The sequence below is a fragment of the Echiichthys vipera genome, assembly GCF_963691815.1.
Source record: "Echiichthys vipera genome assembly, chromosome: 17".
Classification (NCBI taxonomy): domain Eukaryota; kingdom Metazoa; phylum Chordata; class Actinopteri; order Perciformes; family Trachinidae; genus Echiichthys; species Echiichthys vipera.
The window spans coordinates 8221011-8237747 of NC_139842.1; the positions used below are offsets into that span (position 1 = coordinate 8221011).

General features: G+C 41.0%; 1 protein-coding gene across 1 annotated transcript in view; it reads right to left on the minus strand.

The window, feature by feature from the left end:
* grin2aa (glutamate receptor, ionotropic, N-methyl D-aspartate 2A, a) overlaps positions 1-16737 on the minus strand; it is a gene marked incomplete at its 3' end in the record, with an annotated part of 160186 nt that overhangs the window by 21371 nt on the left and 122078 nt on the right. Inside the window, exons 6-10 of the mRNA XM_083930963.1 lie at positions 14589-14791; positions 10459-10630; positions 8470-8623; positions 7410-7535; positions 7028-7257 (exon numbers count right to left, since the gene is read on the minus strand). Coding sequence (XP_083787089.1) covers positions 7028-7257; positions 7410-7535; positions 8470-8623; positions 10459-10630; positions 14589-14791 — 885 coding nt within the window. The remainder of the gene's footprint in view (positions 1-7027; positions 7258-7409; positions 7536-8469; positions 8624-10458; positions 10631-14588; positions 14792-16737) is intronic.

Below are 16737 nucleotides of genomic sequence, written 5' to 3' on the forward strand. Positions count from 1 at the left end.
TGTCTGTTTCTCATCCCTCATCTTTCCCCTCCTGTTGGCTCTTTTAAAATGTAGCAGAAGCTTTACGAGGTGTGTGTCTGTGTGTGTGTGTGTGTGTGTGTGTGTGTGTGTGTGTGTGTGTGTGTGTGTGTGTGTGTGTGTGTGTGTGTGTGTGTGTGTGTGTGTGTGTGTTGTTGGGGGTCTCTGGTTCAAATCTGTGCAGAACTAGATAAGCATGATGCTTCTTCCTACTCCTTTCAAGCATTGAAGTTAAAAAGACAGAAATAATAGACGGAATAGATTAATGGCACTTTATAATGTCCCCCATCAGTGATCATACAACCGTCCGCAGTAGATTTGTTAACATAACGGAAACGGATGATAAAATGTTGCTTGGCCCAGTGAATAAAGCAGCATGAATCGTGAAGGGCTCAGTAGCAAGTGCTGCACCAGAGCGCAGTGGCATTAAGCGTGGCCTTTCACTATGTTTACCTTCATTAAATTGCCTTAAAAAACAACACCAGGCTGCTAGAGTAGCCATACAGACCTCTACACCCATCAGAACGGTCATTTGTAGCTCCACATTTCTCCATTATTGGCTGAGATGGATGGCATAGCACTCTCTCCGATACTTAGAATTGCTGATACTAGATTTTATTGCTGATTTGCTGATTGGATCATACTTCTTGCAGCAACGTCGGAACGTTAATACAAGAGGGTGTCCCGATGACGTCCGAGTTCGTTCAACATTCTCAAGTTTTCATTCCATATATTCAGACTTGCATTCAATATATACAAATCTTTATTCTATATTTTCAGACTTTTATTTCATATACTCTATGAAAAAAATCAAATTAGATCTAATTATTTCCATATCCTTTTTTAATGCTCGAAACAAATAAAGTTAATTTCATTTAAATTTGTGAAATAGCGACAGCACTGGATTTTGACATGTCATAAGGTGAAATTGATAATATTAACGATGGCTTACTTCCATGAGGTGTCTCATTAAGCTATTTCAGTGAGCTGGCATGCACAATACCAGGGCCTCCAATAGGAGGAATGCAGCCATCATTAGTCTCAGATTTATTTATTTAAGACAGAGACAGTGCATAATAATAAATGTGTAAATATGAAAGATTATGGCATATAGCTAATTTCCATCTTTAGTCCCTTAATGTTATTAAGTACACCTGTGCTTTTCCTAAATGCCAAAACATCTACTGAGAAAAGAGGCTTTTGAGAATTGTACCAGCTGATGCTTATTATAAAAGCTTGATGCAGAGATGATGCACCTGTGGTTCAGGCAGGTGAGAGGTTATGACTGACAGCAAGGCACTCCAGATATTAGAGGTGATTGAAATCAGCCCACAACCGTATGTGAAATTTTGCCATTTCAGATTAAAGTTTCAGGAGCATAGAGGTGATGTTTTGATATATTAAATAATATATGTCACTCACTCATCACTCACTCTTCTCTCACAAGCTCACTTTGGATCCTAATGCTCTTTTTTATATTTACCTCAGATTGTCCTTTCTATCTTCCTCTCCTCTACTCTTTTGTTGTCTTACTTTTCTCTGGTTCTCGTGTGGTATCCTCTCTGTCCTTATTATGCAGGTTCTGCTGTTCTATGAGCAAAAGACGCCTTTTTGAATGTGTCTATGTTATTGTGCATGTGTGTATGTATGTGTATTGGGGTCTCTAGACTCTAGATTTCAATGCTCCTTTTTGCCTATTCATCTCCTTCATATACCACTCAGTACGTCTCCTGTATCCTTCTTTAAGAGGTTCTCAAGGCCCTTGTGTCTGTGTTTTTTTTTTCAGAATTGTTGTGGTGTTTCAGCAAAGTGTTGACTGGGTCAATCAGCCCAGGGACTTTTTTGGGACTGTCAGGTAAAACTTACAATTACTACAGAACTCAGCCGCACGTGTGCTGACGAGGACGAGATGGCAGGAGCACATTATACCACCAAATCGCTGCATTGGCTCCCTGTGTGCTTCAGTGTCGATTTTAAGGTTCTTTTACTAGTTTTTAAATGTCTTAACTGTTACTGTTTACACTGTTTTTATACCCTCAGTTTTTAGCTTCTATTATTTTATCTTATTTTCCTGTTTTAGCCCCTTGATTTTCCAGTGTTTCCTCCAGGGGGCCGACCACACCGGGAGTTGTCTCTGGTCCACCGATGCGTGTGCTGTGCGGTGGACAGCCCTGGTCCGGGTGGCTTGAGAGCTCTACACTGTAAGCCTCCTGTCTGCCTGGGCTGGGGGGGTCCCTGTGGCGGCGCCCCCTGCAGTCATGGACCGTGATCCCTCTTGATGTGCGCGGCCCCCAAAGGTAGCTTCTTCCTCACCTCAGATCTCGGTGCCCAGCCATGTCTCCTCAGTGATAGCCAGTGTATGTGTGTGGGTGTGTGTATGGCTATGTGTGTACGTGAGTGTGTATGTCTTTGTGTATCTCTGTGTGTATATTTTTGGGGGTTGGTGGTTTGGGTTTTCATGTGTTGTTCATGTTTTGTTTGTTTTTTGTTTTGCTTTTATTTTCTGTGAGGCACTTGTTGTTACTGTAAGAGTATGAAAAGTGCCATGTAAAAAAAGATTGCTTTGATTTGATAACTTTATGTTGGATAAGTGAGATTTTTCTTCTCAAACTTTAAAGCTACTCTCTGAATCTGAGAGCAAATCTACACATACACATACTTTCAATTACTTTCTTAAATTACAGTTATAATAAAGGTCTATAGTAGATTATATTATAATAAAAGTCTTATAATGTGATACCGTGACACCTAACAATTTGAGATTGTGATATTTTCTGAGGCCCTTATCATACTGTGAAAATCTTATACCGTTGAAACCCTATTTGTGGCAACAAAATTTTTGAACATACTTCTATGTGTCCATACAGACACGTTTACTCTCAAGGGCAGCTTCCAAATGTGCTTGTCATTGATTCTCTGTCACTTTGACGCATCAATCAAACTGCAGATAGAAGATGATTTTACCACTTGAGGCTAACCTCCATGTCATATTTTACAGGGAGACAGTACAAATAAGAGAAACCATAGATACTGCAGATAGATGGCTAAACTAGTAGAACAAGGTGCTACTGGTGCCTAAACAAGTAGTTTCAATAGTTTCAAGCATTCCATCAGCGGTTAAAAGGTATGGTGTAAAAGTTTTTTTCAGAGGAGGAATCATTGATACCTTAGATTAGAAGCTTTAATGATATAATATCATTATTGTATTTATTTTATTGGATATAAGGGATTTGGTTCTAACTGTTGTCAGATCTCTTCTAAATATTATTGATGTGGCAATTTCCAAAACCTGGATTCTGCTCTCACGACAAACTGCTACAACCATAGCACAGCACTCGTTTGCTGACATTTGAATTCTTAGCCTGTGCGCTAAAAAAGACTGCTCTATTATCAGCTTTTGAGAAACCAGAACAGCATGCCCTCTTCAACAAATGAAGACAAATAAGCCAGCGCGGTAAATTCTAATCCCTGGCTGTTATACAGCCTCCAACACCACAGACCTGCTAACTGACTGCCCTCCACTCGCACATGAGATGGCCTGCTTGGGAGACAGTTGCCAACAGTTCATCACTCCCTCTCCATAAAAGATTAAAACAGTAAAAACAGATCTTTCTGCCAATACTGTCTAAAAACATTTTCAAGCTTTGTCAATTTTATGCGAGGTCACCAAAGCATGCTTAAGTTATCAATCCTCTTATTAAACCGGTGACAGTGCTGAAGGAGGGTGAATGTGCTTAGTGTGTTGTGATATTTTGAGACTCAAAACTCACAGCCTAAAACCAATTTTTTTTCTCTGATTTGCCAATGCAGTTAGCGAATCATTTTAGCAGAACCAAATATTTTGTTTCATTGGATTTTATTCCCGAGCTGGAATCGAAATTAGGCCGCTTTGTAAGGACTGACCACTAAGTGGTCAAGGTTTATACAATGTGAATAAAAAAATGATATATGAATAAAATATTTTAGTGGTAAAAACACACTTTAAGAAAGCTCTTTTTTTTTCTAACTTTTCATAACTTTCAGGTAAATGGCAACCACCTGCAGCAGCAAACATAGGCCCTTTGCTGCATGTCATCCCATCTATCTTTTAATATCTTAATAAAAAAAACTGTGCATAATAAAGGATTTATTAACACTAACAAGGCCTCACATTTGATCTGGTAACTGCAAAAGCCTGCGAATAATGCATTTGTTGTGCTTCTAAATCTTTTATAATCTAACAATAAACATATGTGTGATGATATTATCAACACTTGTACAGTCTTATTGACCAAATAATAATGTTAAAAAGCATCTTATAAGGACTTATAAGGTACTTATACTAACACTTATTACAAGGACATTAATACAAAGTGTTACAATTTGTTTTTCTGCCTACCAGTGGTTCAAAATAAGTTACGGCAGTTTTAAATATAATTTACAAACATATATCTCAATGGGGGATTTCCTTCATCCTTTTTGCTGGTCACAGATTGTTCAAAGTCTCATTCAGCATATCTGCCTGCATGACAATCTACCCTTTTTTGTCTGGTTCCTTTCTTCCCTGACCCTCTCTCTTCCCATATATCCTCTACTTTCACCCCCCTCACAACATTCCTTTCTTCCTTTCTCAGCCGTCAACTTGGCCCATATCTGTCTGCCTGTTGTCTTGTACCATCTTGTGTGTATTGGCCTCTCGCTATTCCTCAGTCACCCTCCTGCCAGTTGATGTACCCCTTCTTCCATCCCTCCCACCCTCTCTCCTTCTGTATGTTGTCAAAACTCTCTACATCAGTCTCAAATGCTTTCTCCTTGGAAGCATCTCCCCCATACATCTGTCTCTGTCTCTCCCTAGGAACTCTCTACCTTTTCGTCATTTTTCGGTCCTCTTTTCTATTTCTCTACATTTGGCTTGACCTTTTCCTTTAATCTTTCAGCTTGTCTTCTTCCTCCTGCATGACCACCTTTTCCACTTTTATAATATTCTTTTTCCATGTGTTTTATCCCAGTTGTGCAAGGGTAATCATTTACAATCACATAGGGGCACAACAGTGGTATGACTAAACTCATGAAATAGATTTTGATTTTAAATTTAAACCATTTACTGACAAAAATACATGCTGAAGTAGCAGAACACTATTTCTAGACAGTCTATGACAAATGGCTTGTTTTATAGGAGAAGTAGGTTTTTAACAGATTTTTACATTAAAGACCAAAACTTGCAAAATGTCTAATTATCCACAGTTTACCTTAATCTGACTCTCACCAGATGACTTTCTTTCCACCTTGCTTCTGTCTTGACTCCGCCTAGCTCCACTCAACCATCTGGATACGCTCCATAGGAAAGTGATCCGCAAAAATGGTCAGGCCAATCAGGAGGGGTTAAATAGATGTGACGTAGCGTTATTTTTTAAAAGAACACCAGAGAACGGCTCTGAAGGCTACTCTTGGTGGAAATGATGTTGGCTTTTCTGTTTGGCCTTTTCCTGCGTCACTCATCAGCGTCACGGGTTGGTTTCAATGTGACTGGTTGAAGTAGCACGTCAATAAAGATGATGGACAAGTGGTTTATCCAATCATATACCCAGCCACCTGAAGTCGCTTCCCAGTCGAGAGATCCCAGATGGATGAGTGAAGCAAGGCGGAACGAAATTCATCTGGCAAGAGTCAGGTTAAGTTTACCTGCCCATATGTCCAAACAGAATTCCAAATATTTGCATTGTCAATCCAAATACGTAAGGAATTCCTTATTTTTAATAGATTATTTTCTGCACTTCCTATACAATTTCAGATGTCTATTTGAATTTGGATATGAAATGCCATCTGTGTACTGCTCGAGCAGCAACGCGTCTCAGGAGGCTAACAATAGCTGCTAGTTGACAGATAGTTGCCATGTTCATCATTGAACTGGCGAGCAACTCCAGCTGCAGTATTGAACTGATTCCCCATTGAGTGCTTTCACATAATCCTGTCCTCTCGTGCACTTGTTTTACATGGACGACCGACCTTTTTGACATACTTGAATGAATCTGTGTCCTTGTAAAGTTTCAATATTCTTGAAATCACAGACTTGGCACGCCCAACCTCTCTCTGATGGCTGAGAGGGTCATCTCTTTGGCCTTCATCTGGACAACCTGCTGTTGCAGTGTTTCAGTCTCCTTCGAGCAGCATGCCATATTGCAAAGTAACCAGGAGAGTTGCCAGATAAATAAGATGTGTCCAACAAAAAGTAAATTGTCACAAGGTGCCAGATTAACACCAGTAACTGGGAGGTATCTGAAAATCTTCTCTAATTGTCATCACTAAAATAAAGGTTTTTGTCGTAGTGCCTTGGTAATTCTAAAAAACATGCTAGGACAGCAGTGGTATGGACACAGCAGATATTCTATCAATTAAAAAAAGAACTGTATTTCAGAATAAAGTATTTATAATTTGTTCTCTAATTTTGACCTCCAGTGTATATTTCAGTCCTCCGCAGATCAGCGCTAAAACCATAAATATGTGCACTGTTTGTAACAGCAGTGTGGAGAAATATAATCTAAAGATTATTATCATCAATCTTCTATCATCAATTATATTATTGCAAATGCGTTGGTGTAATCTAAATACAGGTGAATTGATTTGCTTCAGATTGTTCGTTGGACATATTAGATTCTATTTTTGGTGTTAACTCTGACCGGGGGAGACAATTCGTTGGACAGGTTGGACCCAGCTCTGCCGCGGCCTCCAGCCTGCTTGACCCCCAGTGCTGTGGTTTGCGCTAATCAAATTTAACTTGATACATCCACTAAGTAACTCTATCTCCCAGCTGCCCTCCTTTACTTTCCTCCCCAGTGAAGTAGTCTTGCTAACTTGTTAGCCTAGCTTGGAGCTTTTGAACCTGCCTTCTTTCAGCCTGCCTCAGCTCAACCTTTTTGCCCATATTGGATTAGCCAGGAGCTGACAGAGCCATGACATCTTAACTGACAAACAAAACAACCATCAATCCAGTCAAATCAACACACTACCCCTCCCATTTGTTGTCCATTACCTTGTTGTCGGAAAGGCCAGTGACTTGGTCGACAAACTCCTCCTGGATCATGAAGGCAGCCAGGTTGGCAGTGTAGGAGGCCAGGAAGATGACAGCAAAGAAGGCCCACACCGATACAATGAACTTACTGGTAGTTCCTTTTGGGTTCTGCACTGGCACAGAGTTGTTGAAGACCAGACCCCACAGCAGCCACACGGCTTTGCCCATGGTGAAGGAAGGGCCGTGGGGGTCTGAAAGAGAAGAGTGAGGAGAGAGAGACAGTTGTTTTAGTGGCAGATGAGAACGTACAAATTGTATAGATGCTATCTGTGTGTGTGTGTGTGTGTGTGTGTGTGTGTGTGTGTGTGTGTGTGTGTTTATGTGTGATCATTTGCACACTTACCTCTTCCCTGCGCCAGGTTTCTGTTAAAGCCAAGAGGACTGATGTACTCAAACATAAAGACAGCCATTGCAGTCACCAGTAGGAGCATCACAAACATCATCACCCACACTGATGCACTGAATGGCTCTGAAAGAGAGGAAAGAGAGAAAAAGAGATTTAGTATTAACACATGTTGGATTACATTTTCATCATACACATCACTTTTTCTGATTTGTTTCCACTCATTTTCTGTCTTCCCATGAACTGGATGAGTAAATCAATCATGTACACGCACACACACACACACACACACACACAGAGAAAAGAAATCCATGGCTAACAAGCATGTCCCACACACTTGTATATACGCAGGCACACCTCCTATTTGACAGTGTGAGGAGGCGCACAGTATAAGAAGCCCTGGTGTCAGCACTCCTGTCCTCCCTCTGAGCTCACAACACCACTGCAGAGATTAAACCCTGCTCTAATGTATGGGAGAGCACTGCTGGCACAAGGCCGCGCACTGTGTGTGTTCGCGTGTGTGTGCATGTGCTGGCGAGCAGCCATTACTGCTAAGCCCTTATAATTGCCACTTTCACAGCAGTAACTGCATGCTGCATACATGTCAGTGTGTGCACCTGTGTGTGTGTTCCTCAATTCACTTTTATGCAATCTTGTATGCGTTCCAGCTGTAGCTTCATGGATGTGTGTGCAGGAACTTGGACGTAAACGCTGAAGCACTACACCTCAAATGAACGTGACTGAGCAGCCATAACAGGGACATCCACGGTCCCTTAAGTTAAAAATCCGGCCGTTAAGTCCCTCTCAGGTAAGTGAGACTCACTGTGGCAGAAAGTAGGAGTCAAGCTAAATCTCTCCATTGAAAGAGTGAGTATTGACAGCTGTGTAACAGAGCTGAATTGTGTTGTCAGCTCTGTATCACAGGGAACACACACACACACACACACAAAACAAATACCATTCTACACTCACACAAACCAAAAAAAGCCAAGAAGACAGATCTTCCTCTCCCTCTCCCCTGAGCCGAACAACAAAGCAACAGTTATTCGGTGACAGTTACCGAGAAAGGCTGACGGGGAGACTGTTCCGTTGCTACGGGAGACCATGACGCTGATACCGGTTTCCACGAATGGGACGGAGAAATCGATGACCTCAGAACGCTCCTCATTGATCGTCAGAGATCCGACGGCCATGACGGCTTTCTTATAGACCACCTTTGGAGGGCGGAGGAGAGGGAGGGAAGCAGGGGTAAAGGGAGGGAGGAATGGATAGATGGGTGGATGAATGGATGAGTGAGTGAGTGATTAGGAAAGAAGGAAGAGAGATGAGTGGGGACAGGGAGAAAGAAAGAGATGGATGTTAACGGAAGTGGAGAAAGATATGGAGGGAAAGAGGGAAAAGGTAAGATTTTAAGTTTGAGGAATGGGAGATTTGTAGATGAGAGTGAAGTGTAAAAGAGATGGAAAAAGGTGAAAAGACAAGATGCATAAAGAGTGGGTGAAATGGGAGAAAGTAGGAGAAGGGTTATGGATAAGTCACAAAGGGAAATGGTCAAGAGGGGAACACAGGAAAAGAAGAAAACGGATGTTTAATCATTGTGACATTGACTGGTTTTCCACATGTGAAAGGCTGTCAAACGCAAAAAGGAATCAATATAATCAGCACACCTTTGAAATACACAAGTTACTGAAACTACACTATGCTCAGTGTGGAGCATGTACAGATCCCAGTTCAGTCTTGATGCTGACTGGCATCGGCACTGATTCTCACAGATTAGTTGTACATCCTAAAACCATGCTCTGCTATTTTACTACATTTAATCTCTGTAAATTAACATTATATTTCATGATATTGCTCTCTAAACTAAAGTAGATATAAACACCTACCAAATCTGCACCACAGCCTGCATTTTAGTGACTGCACATCAATTTTCAATCCCAGGCTGAATCTTAATCAATTCAATCAATATGTAAAGGGGGTCACTGCTGAATACGATGAACGCCAGATGGACCTCAACTCAGTAAATAAAATAATATAGGCAGCAATAAAGTTTACAGTCTTAAAATGAACTCTGCGACTTTACCTTCAAGTTGAAGCTGGTAATTAAAGATATGGAAAATACTTCTCTGCAGGAGTAGCTAAGATTTGTTTACATCCTGAGCATTTACCTTTGGTGCCAAAGCTTCATGGCTGATTTTTTTTTCTCACAGTTTTGCAATATAAATAACTAAAGCTTATTTTGGAACATAAGGAACAGGAATATCATGTCATTCTAATGTCCTCTCAGCCTAGGCTTGAGAAAGTGAAGACTGATCAGTATCCGTATACATCATTCATGCTCCTGCACTTTCTTATTATGCCACACACATACACAGAAAACTGAGCAGTATTATTTCCACATGTGAATTACGTTCATGTGAACATCTGTCATGATTGTTCGAATCCACAATTCGATTAGACTTTTGATTTTAAGGTCACGACTTAATGTTCCAGCATTTTCTTTTTCAGCACTGGCGACTGTCATTTAGTCTTGACTTGTTAAGATCAAGAGAACACTGGTTGTATGTCCTGACGACTGCCATTCACATTTATAAGTTATTCTATTATACATGGTATCAAGTGTGATAAAAATGGAGCTGCAAAGATTAACTGAGGAATACATTAGTCGTTAACTATATTAATCGCCAACTATTTTGATGACCGATTCATTTTAAGTCGTTTAAATTAGTTTAAACTCCAAATTCTCAGATTCCAGATTCTTATATGTAAATATTTTCTGGTGTCTTTACTGCTCTTTGAGAGTGACCTGAGTATCTTTGAGTTGTGGACAAGACAAGACATTTAAGGAGGTCATGTTAGACTTTGGGAAACACTGATTCCGACACATTTTTCCCCAGTTTCTGCAAATTTCTTGGCAAAACAGTTAAATTGATTGACCAAGAAAGTAAGCGACACATTAATCAACAATGAACACGCTTTGATTTCACTCATTTGACATTGAAAGCTAACTGCGATTGATTTAGATTTAGAATTGAAATCATCCTCTTACCTCTCCCACCATCCCATTCCAGACGTTGTTTATCTTCTTGCCATGCTTGCCATTGGTTACCAGGTACAGGTCATAGGTGAACTTTACATACTTAGCGATCTTTTTCAGAATATCGATGCAGAAGCCTTTGCAGCACTTCTTGATGTATGTCCCACCAGCCTCTGTCGTGTTGCTAAAGAAGCACAAACAAAATGCACAGGTCATTAGCCGTCGATTTCGTACAGCAGGTGCTTTGAACAGTTATCATTTGCGGATTTAGTATCTGTGACAGAAGAAACGACACTGAAACGAACATTACATGACCATGTAATCCGAGTGGAGGTCATGATTTCAACTTTTCTTTCCTTCCTTATGAACCACGTATCACCGTAGACTAAACACAGTTTGGTTCTCTTTCCATTGTACTAATATGAATGCTCGAATAAACAAATATCACCCTGGGACTTTTTCACCTTTGAGTTCAGGTTGTTCTTTTCAGGAACGACATCAGAAGACTTGAAAAATATGCTCCCTCTCTCCTTCTACCTCTCTGTCTCTCTAGAGAAGAAGGTTTATGACGGCACTGCATCTGCAAGCCTTGTACCATCTGTGTATATGAATTTGAGAGCAGGGGAGTTCAGATGCTGTTCACACACACACACACACACACACACACACACACACACACACACACACACACACACACACACACACACACACACACACACACACACACACACACACACACACACACACACACACACACACACACACACACACACACACACACACACACACTCACTCACACTCACACTCACACACAGGAGTGCACATCAACTTTTAACCACTTTGGACTCTCATTTAACTTTTAGATGTGTGCTAATAAGGAGAAGATAACCTCCTCCTTTAGTTAAACAACAATCTGGACACAAACTTGATGGAAAGGGAGAAAAAAAATATGGTTGTGACTCTGCAGTTCCCTACAGAGCTGTCACTTTGGAGTAACTGTAGTGTCTGCAAAACATTAGCTTATTCTTGCTCCAAGTGCAAACTCCTGTGCCCCTCACTAGTCGCCATCAATCTATCCAACGGATATCACCCCAAGTGGATTTCTTTCCTGTCTTCAAACTGGAAAGGAATTCACTTTTTTTATGGTCTTAGAGAAAATGTTAAGTTGAAAAAGGCAGATGCTGATCTGTCACCAGTTATGAATGACTTATTCTACAGATGTTACTATTTCTATAGCAGCTGTTAGAGCTGATTTGAAATAAAATTAAGAATTTAATTTACATCTTAGCTGCCTCAAACATAAAAAACTCACTGCCAGAGAAGCAATATGTGTTTTGTTTCCTCATCAATCTAAAATAAAGACTTTTCAAATAACCTATTTGTTTAACCCTTCTGACCCAACATTTCTTAAGGTCCCAAGGCTTCCAATTCAGCACACAGAAGCAATGGTGATGGTTATGGAAAACATCCAGTAAGACATAGTAGAATTGGCAAAGAGACTTGCAGCGCCCATTGTGAATGTTAGTACAACACTGAATGGGTGTTATCAGTGGTTATCAGCCCGATGATATAGGTTAGAAGGAACCTGCTACACCTACATGTAGGTTCAGAAGGCTGTTTACATGTAGACAAAAAACATGGTAACAGTCACTAGCTTGTTCACGACCCCTTAGTGTCAATTTGTAACTTATTGAGTACCATTGTAACTTCAAACAAAACAAACATTACTTGGTTAGGTTTCTGGCATTAGTTAGGAACGTTACGTTAGGAACACTATGTTGGGAACATTACGTAAGAAAGTTCACTTATGTTGCCTATGTAATTTTTATAAAAGTCAACAATGATTGTTGGTTTCACACGGGATAAAAACAACTGTCTCCTGAGTGAAAGTCATGTGTTCATACTAGGTCGGTTGAGCAATAGCGCTAATCGTCTAATATTGACACAGTTTGGTGATCCAGCTTACCAATAGATGAATGGCCTATGAAGCCGACTAGAAGGTAGATTAGAGCCATACCGTCTCTTGTCTACAGTAGTGATAACAACTAATAGCGCTCATTCAATCAGCTGATTGCATTCGAAGTGGGTGTTTGCAGAGAGGGACAATGAGAGAGTAAAGGAGACAGAGGCTTGTGGTTCTGCATGCATGCCATATCTATGTCGATAACTCCATTGTGTCCTAATTAAATCAAAGGTTTTCTACATATTAAACTCATGTAGGGAATGGGATCTGTGATAATGATAATAACAGAAACAAGGACAACTGAGTCAAGTTTCTGGCAGTTTCAGCAGGTGAGGGCGGTGACAGAACAAGCATATAGGCCAGAACTGCAATAACTGCATCCATGAACACAGTGTACCCATTTAGGCAGCCCATAATACAGTTCAGGCAGCGAGAGCATGTGATGTTATGGAGGCTGTTTGTGAAGTTGCCGGGCTGACTTGATATAGAAACACTACAGGGCCCGAGGGGTCTCCAGAGAGGGCCGTTTGGGTATGTGTGCGACTTTGTGTGTTGAGTATAAGTATGGCTTGTTCTTAGGCCTAGCCTGGATGAGTGAATTTGTGGTTCTGCATGCATGGATAGTCCTCCATCCCCCGATCCTACCCCGCCACGACTCCTCGCACTCTGCCTCTTTCCTTTCCTCCATCTATCCCTCTTTCTCCAAATGGACACTACGGATGCTTGAGAGGGAATTGCGCTGTGGGAGGGAGGAACGCGCCTGGATGCATTGGCCTGTGAGTGAGTGGACATGTGGCAACAGAACGTGTATATGAACTTGTGTGTGCGTGTAGTTGCGTTCCCTCCTTGGAGATGCTTTATCCTCCGCCCTAGTTCACAGTCGTGCTGGATGGAAATCTCTGTTGGCCTCTTCCCTGGGACCCTAATACCGCTTAATCAGCTCTGTTTGTGTGTGTGTGTGTGTGTGTGTGTGTACGTCCGTATGTGTGTGCTTGCATCATAGTTATAGTCAGTAACTTTGTGAGCGCATGTGTGCAGTGGTACAGACAAAGTGTGTTGTATACATGCCACTCTTATGGGCAGTGTGTCCATGAGAGTTTGTGTATGTGTTCCAGTGGAGAGAAATATTAAATTACCTATAAACCAATTACGTGCTTTGATTCCGCAGCACTCAAGCCACTCAATGTGTCAACAACCCCCCCAACACACACACACACCCACACACACAGACACGCATACACACCCGAAGCCACTCTCACTGTGTGTGTATGCTTAGGAACATAGTGTAATATAGCAAGGGGCTAGTAGCATTTGGGCATTGGAGAGAAAATTGGTGAGGAAGGAAGTATATTGCTGAGTTCAGCAGTCGCCTCCATTTTCAGGGGGAGGAAACAGGCTGCAGCTTAGATCGCACACTGCACCTATTCCCATGCTCATAAGAGAAGAGAGAGAGGGAGCAGCACGGCTACTATGCTGAAGGAAATGGAAAAACGGATCATGTCATTTTTACCACCTTCTGGTTATCCAATAAAGTGATGCAAAAAGGAACTTTGCTTTTTGGTAATGCGTAGTCTCGTTTTTCATACACAGAGTTATCTGTCAATCAATGAGTAGTAGGCTGTATCAAATGGAGACCAAAACATTGTATTGCAAATGACTGTCTTGAACCCTTAATACTACTGTATATTTATATTTTTAGAAATGATTCGTGTTTCTATAATACAAACAGTATTTTTACTTATTTCACCACATTACATTTAAATGTCTTGCTTATTCTAGTTTGGCATTGTAAATGGATAGTTGTTGACTTTGTTAAGCTAAGCTGCACTTTATGCTTAAAGGCAGTGGGTCACAATGTAACTGTTAATACACTGGGAAATTGTAAATAGTTTTTTAATTTCAAATGTGATGAAATATATCCGTGACATTCACTCTAAGTGCATGTAGTCACATTCAAACCAATGAAGCCATTGTACCTGGAAATATCAGATCATTTGCAATGAAAGATAGATAGATAGATAGATAGATAGATAGATAGATAGATAGATAGATAGATAGATAGATAGATAGATAGATAGATAGATAGATAGATAGATAGATAGATAGATAGATAGATAGATAGATAGATAGATAGATAGATAGATAGATAGATAGATAGATAGATAGATAGCAGACTTACTCTTTGATATGCTTCCTGCAGGGCACGGAGTTCCTCATGCAGGTACCAGTGAGCCTTTCTACGTCCTCTACAATCACAAAAGGTTTCTCCTCTAACGTGACGATGGACAGGTGGTTGTCGTCAAGCTCGGCATCACCGAAGGAGTTGAAGCGCGGCCACACTGGATACTTAAGTGTCAGGCTGCGGTTGTCCAGTTTCCCCATCTGGAAGGAAGGAGAGTCGGATAACACAGACGGGATGATAAATTAGTTAAGTTCAAGACAATTGTTAAGTCACTTAAAAACTTGAATAGTTGTACTTACATTTTTAGGCATTTACAGAGGGTGTAGATCTCATTTAATAAAAAAAGTACTAACTACGCTGTAAGTCAGTTGCCCTCAGATCTAATGGTTACAAGCAGACAGGAAGTGGAAGTGGTGGGAAAATTATGTCCACCAGTCAGTGATCATAACATGGCAGGAAAAATGCAGTGTATTACCTTTCTTTACCTGGTAGATTCCTAACTGCTGTAATCTGTTGCCCAATAACTCAAAGCAGACAGGACGTAGAGAGGATTATAAATGTAGACACACGTTAACATTTCCTTTTAATGGTACATATATTGCTTTTTTGGGACAAAAACATTCAAATCACTACACATGTTCACAGACCGTAATCAATGTGACTATTGGGTACAACATAACAGATTAAAAGCATGGTGTGTGTGGGGATGCATGGCACACTGCACACAGGGGGATATACAACCCAGTATGGCTATGAATGCATATTTTAATAAAAAAGAGAAGGGATGTGTGATAGTGCTGTGCCTCTGTTAATAATTCAGAAAGTTTTCAGAGCTCTGATGTCACAGGTTCCCTTATGGATGACGATATTTACGCAATTTACGTTTGTGTCAGAAGGGAGGTAGAGAGAAAGCGACAGCAGCCGGCTTTGCCTGACTCTTAATTATTAATGTTACAGGAGCCAGAAAATGGCAAAACCTCGCTCTCACTGCTTCCCTCCATTTCACAAGTCTTTCTTTTTCTCCCTTTTCTCTCTCCTCTGCTCATAGAGCAACATTGCTGTAGTGTGGAGTGGAATATAAATTTATGAACACATTTGTATGTGTTTTGCACACTCATCAACACACACAAGGGCATAAATGTGTGAATGCTCAAGGCAGTAACAAATGGAGACAGGGTAATTTACTGGAAATGTTTGTGTTTTGTTTGTTTGTGTGTTTGTGTGTTTGTGTGTGTGTGTGTGTGTGTGTGTGTGTGTGTGTGTGTGTGTGTGTGTGTGTGTACAAAACCTTAAAAAAAAAGAGCACACATTGCACTTTCACATAATACCCATAACATAGGCATGCTAATCTGTCACCCCTTTGACCCCGCCACCCTGGGTTCACATCGTACAGCGTTTGACACACACACACACACACACACACACACGCACACACGCACGCACGCACGCACGCACGCGCACTGCATGCCTGGCTAAGTCATTAACAGGCGAGCAGAGAGAAGGAAGTGAAATTAGCATTTTAATTGTTTTGCTTTGAGTGGTTTCTATCCTCTGACAGGGATTAGAGTCTTTTCCACGCTCTTAGTCGGCACCACTGTCAACAGCTCACTCTGCTGTCTGCTACATCTCTAGGAGTGTGTGCACATAGGTGTGTCAGTGTGTGCGCAAGGCAGGATGGTACGCGGAGGAGGCATGTGTGCGGTTTCTTGTGTGTCACCTTCACTCTCCAGGGAACGGCCACATTTGTCTATCTGTCTTACCCCAGCTGTTTTGAATTTCACAAGTGATTGAGCGCATGCCTGTAGCTACACACACGTGTGTGTATTAAAGGGGGTGGGAAGGTGTAGTAGGAAATGGGATTGGTAATGTAAGAGTGAGGGGGAATTTGTGTATAATCAGTGAGACAGGAATGAAGGGATTTTGAAAAAAAGCTAAATAAACAAAGATGAGTCAGAGGGGAAAAATAGAAAAGAGTGTGGGTTCAAAGTTATTGCACAAGCAGTTTGTGTTATTTTATGGTCTCAGTCAGACCCTACAGCAGCAGTTACCAGCTGTGTGCGTTATGCTGATATACGGGTGTTATATGTAATATTATGCAATTTTTTTTTTAGGTGGAAGTGGGAAAAAAAATCACTTTTAGCTCCAT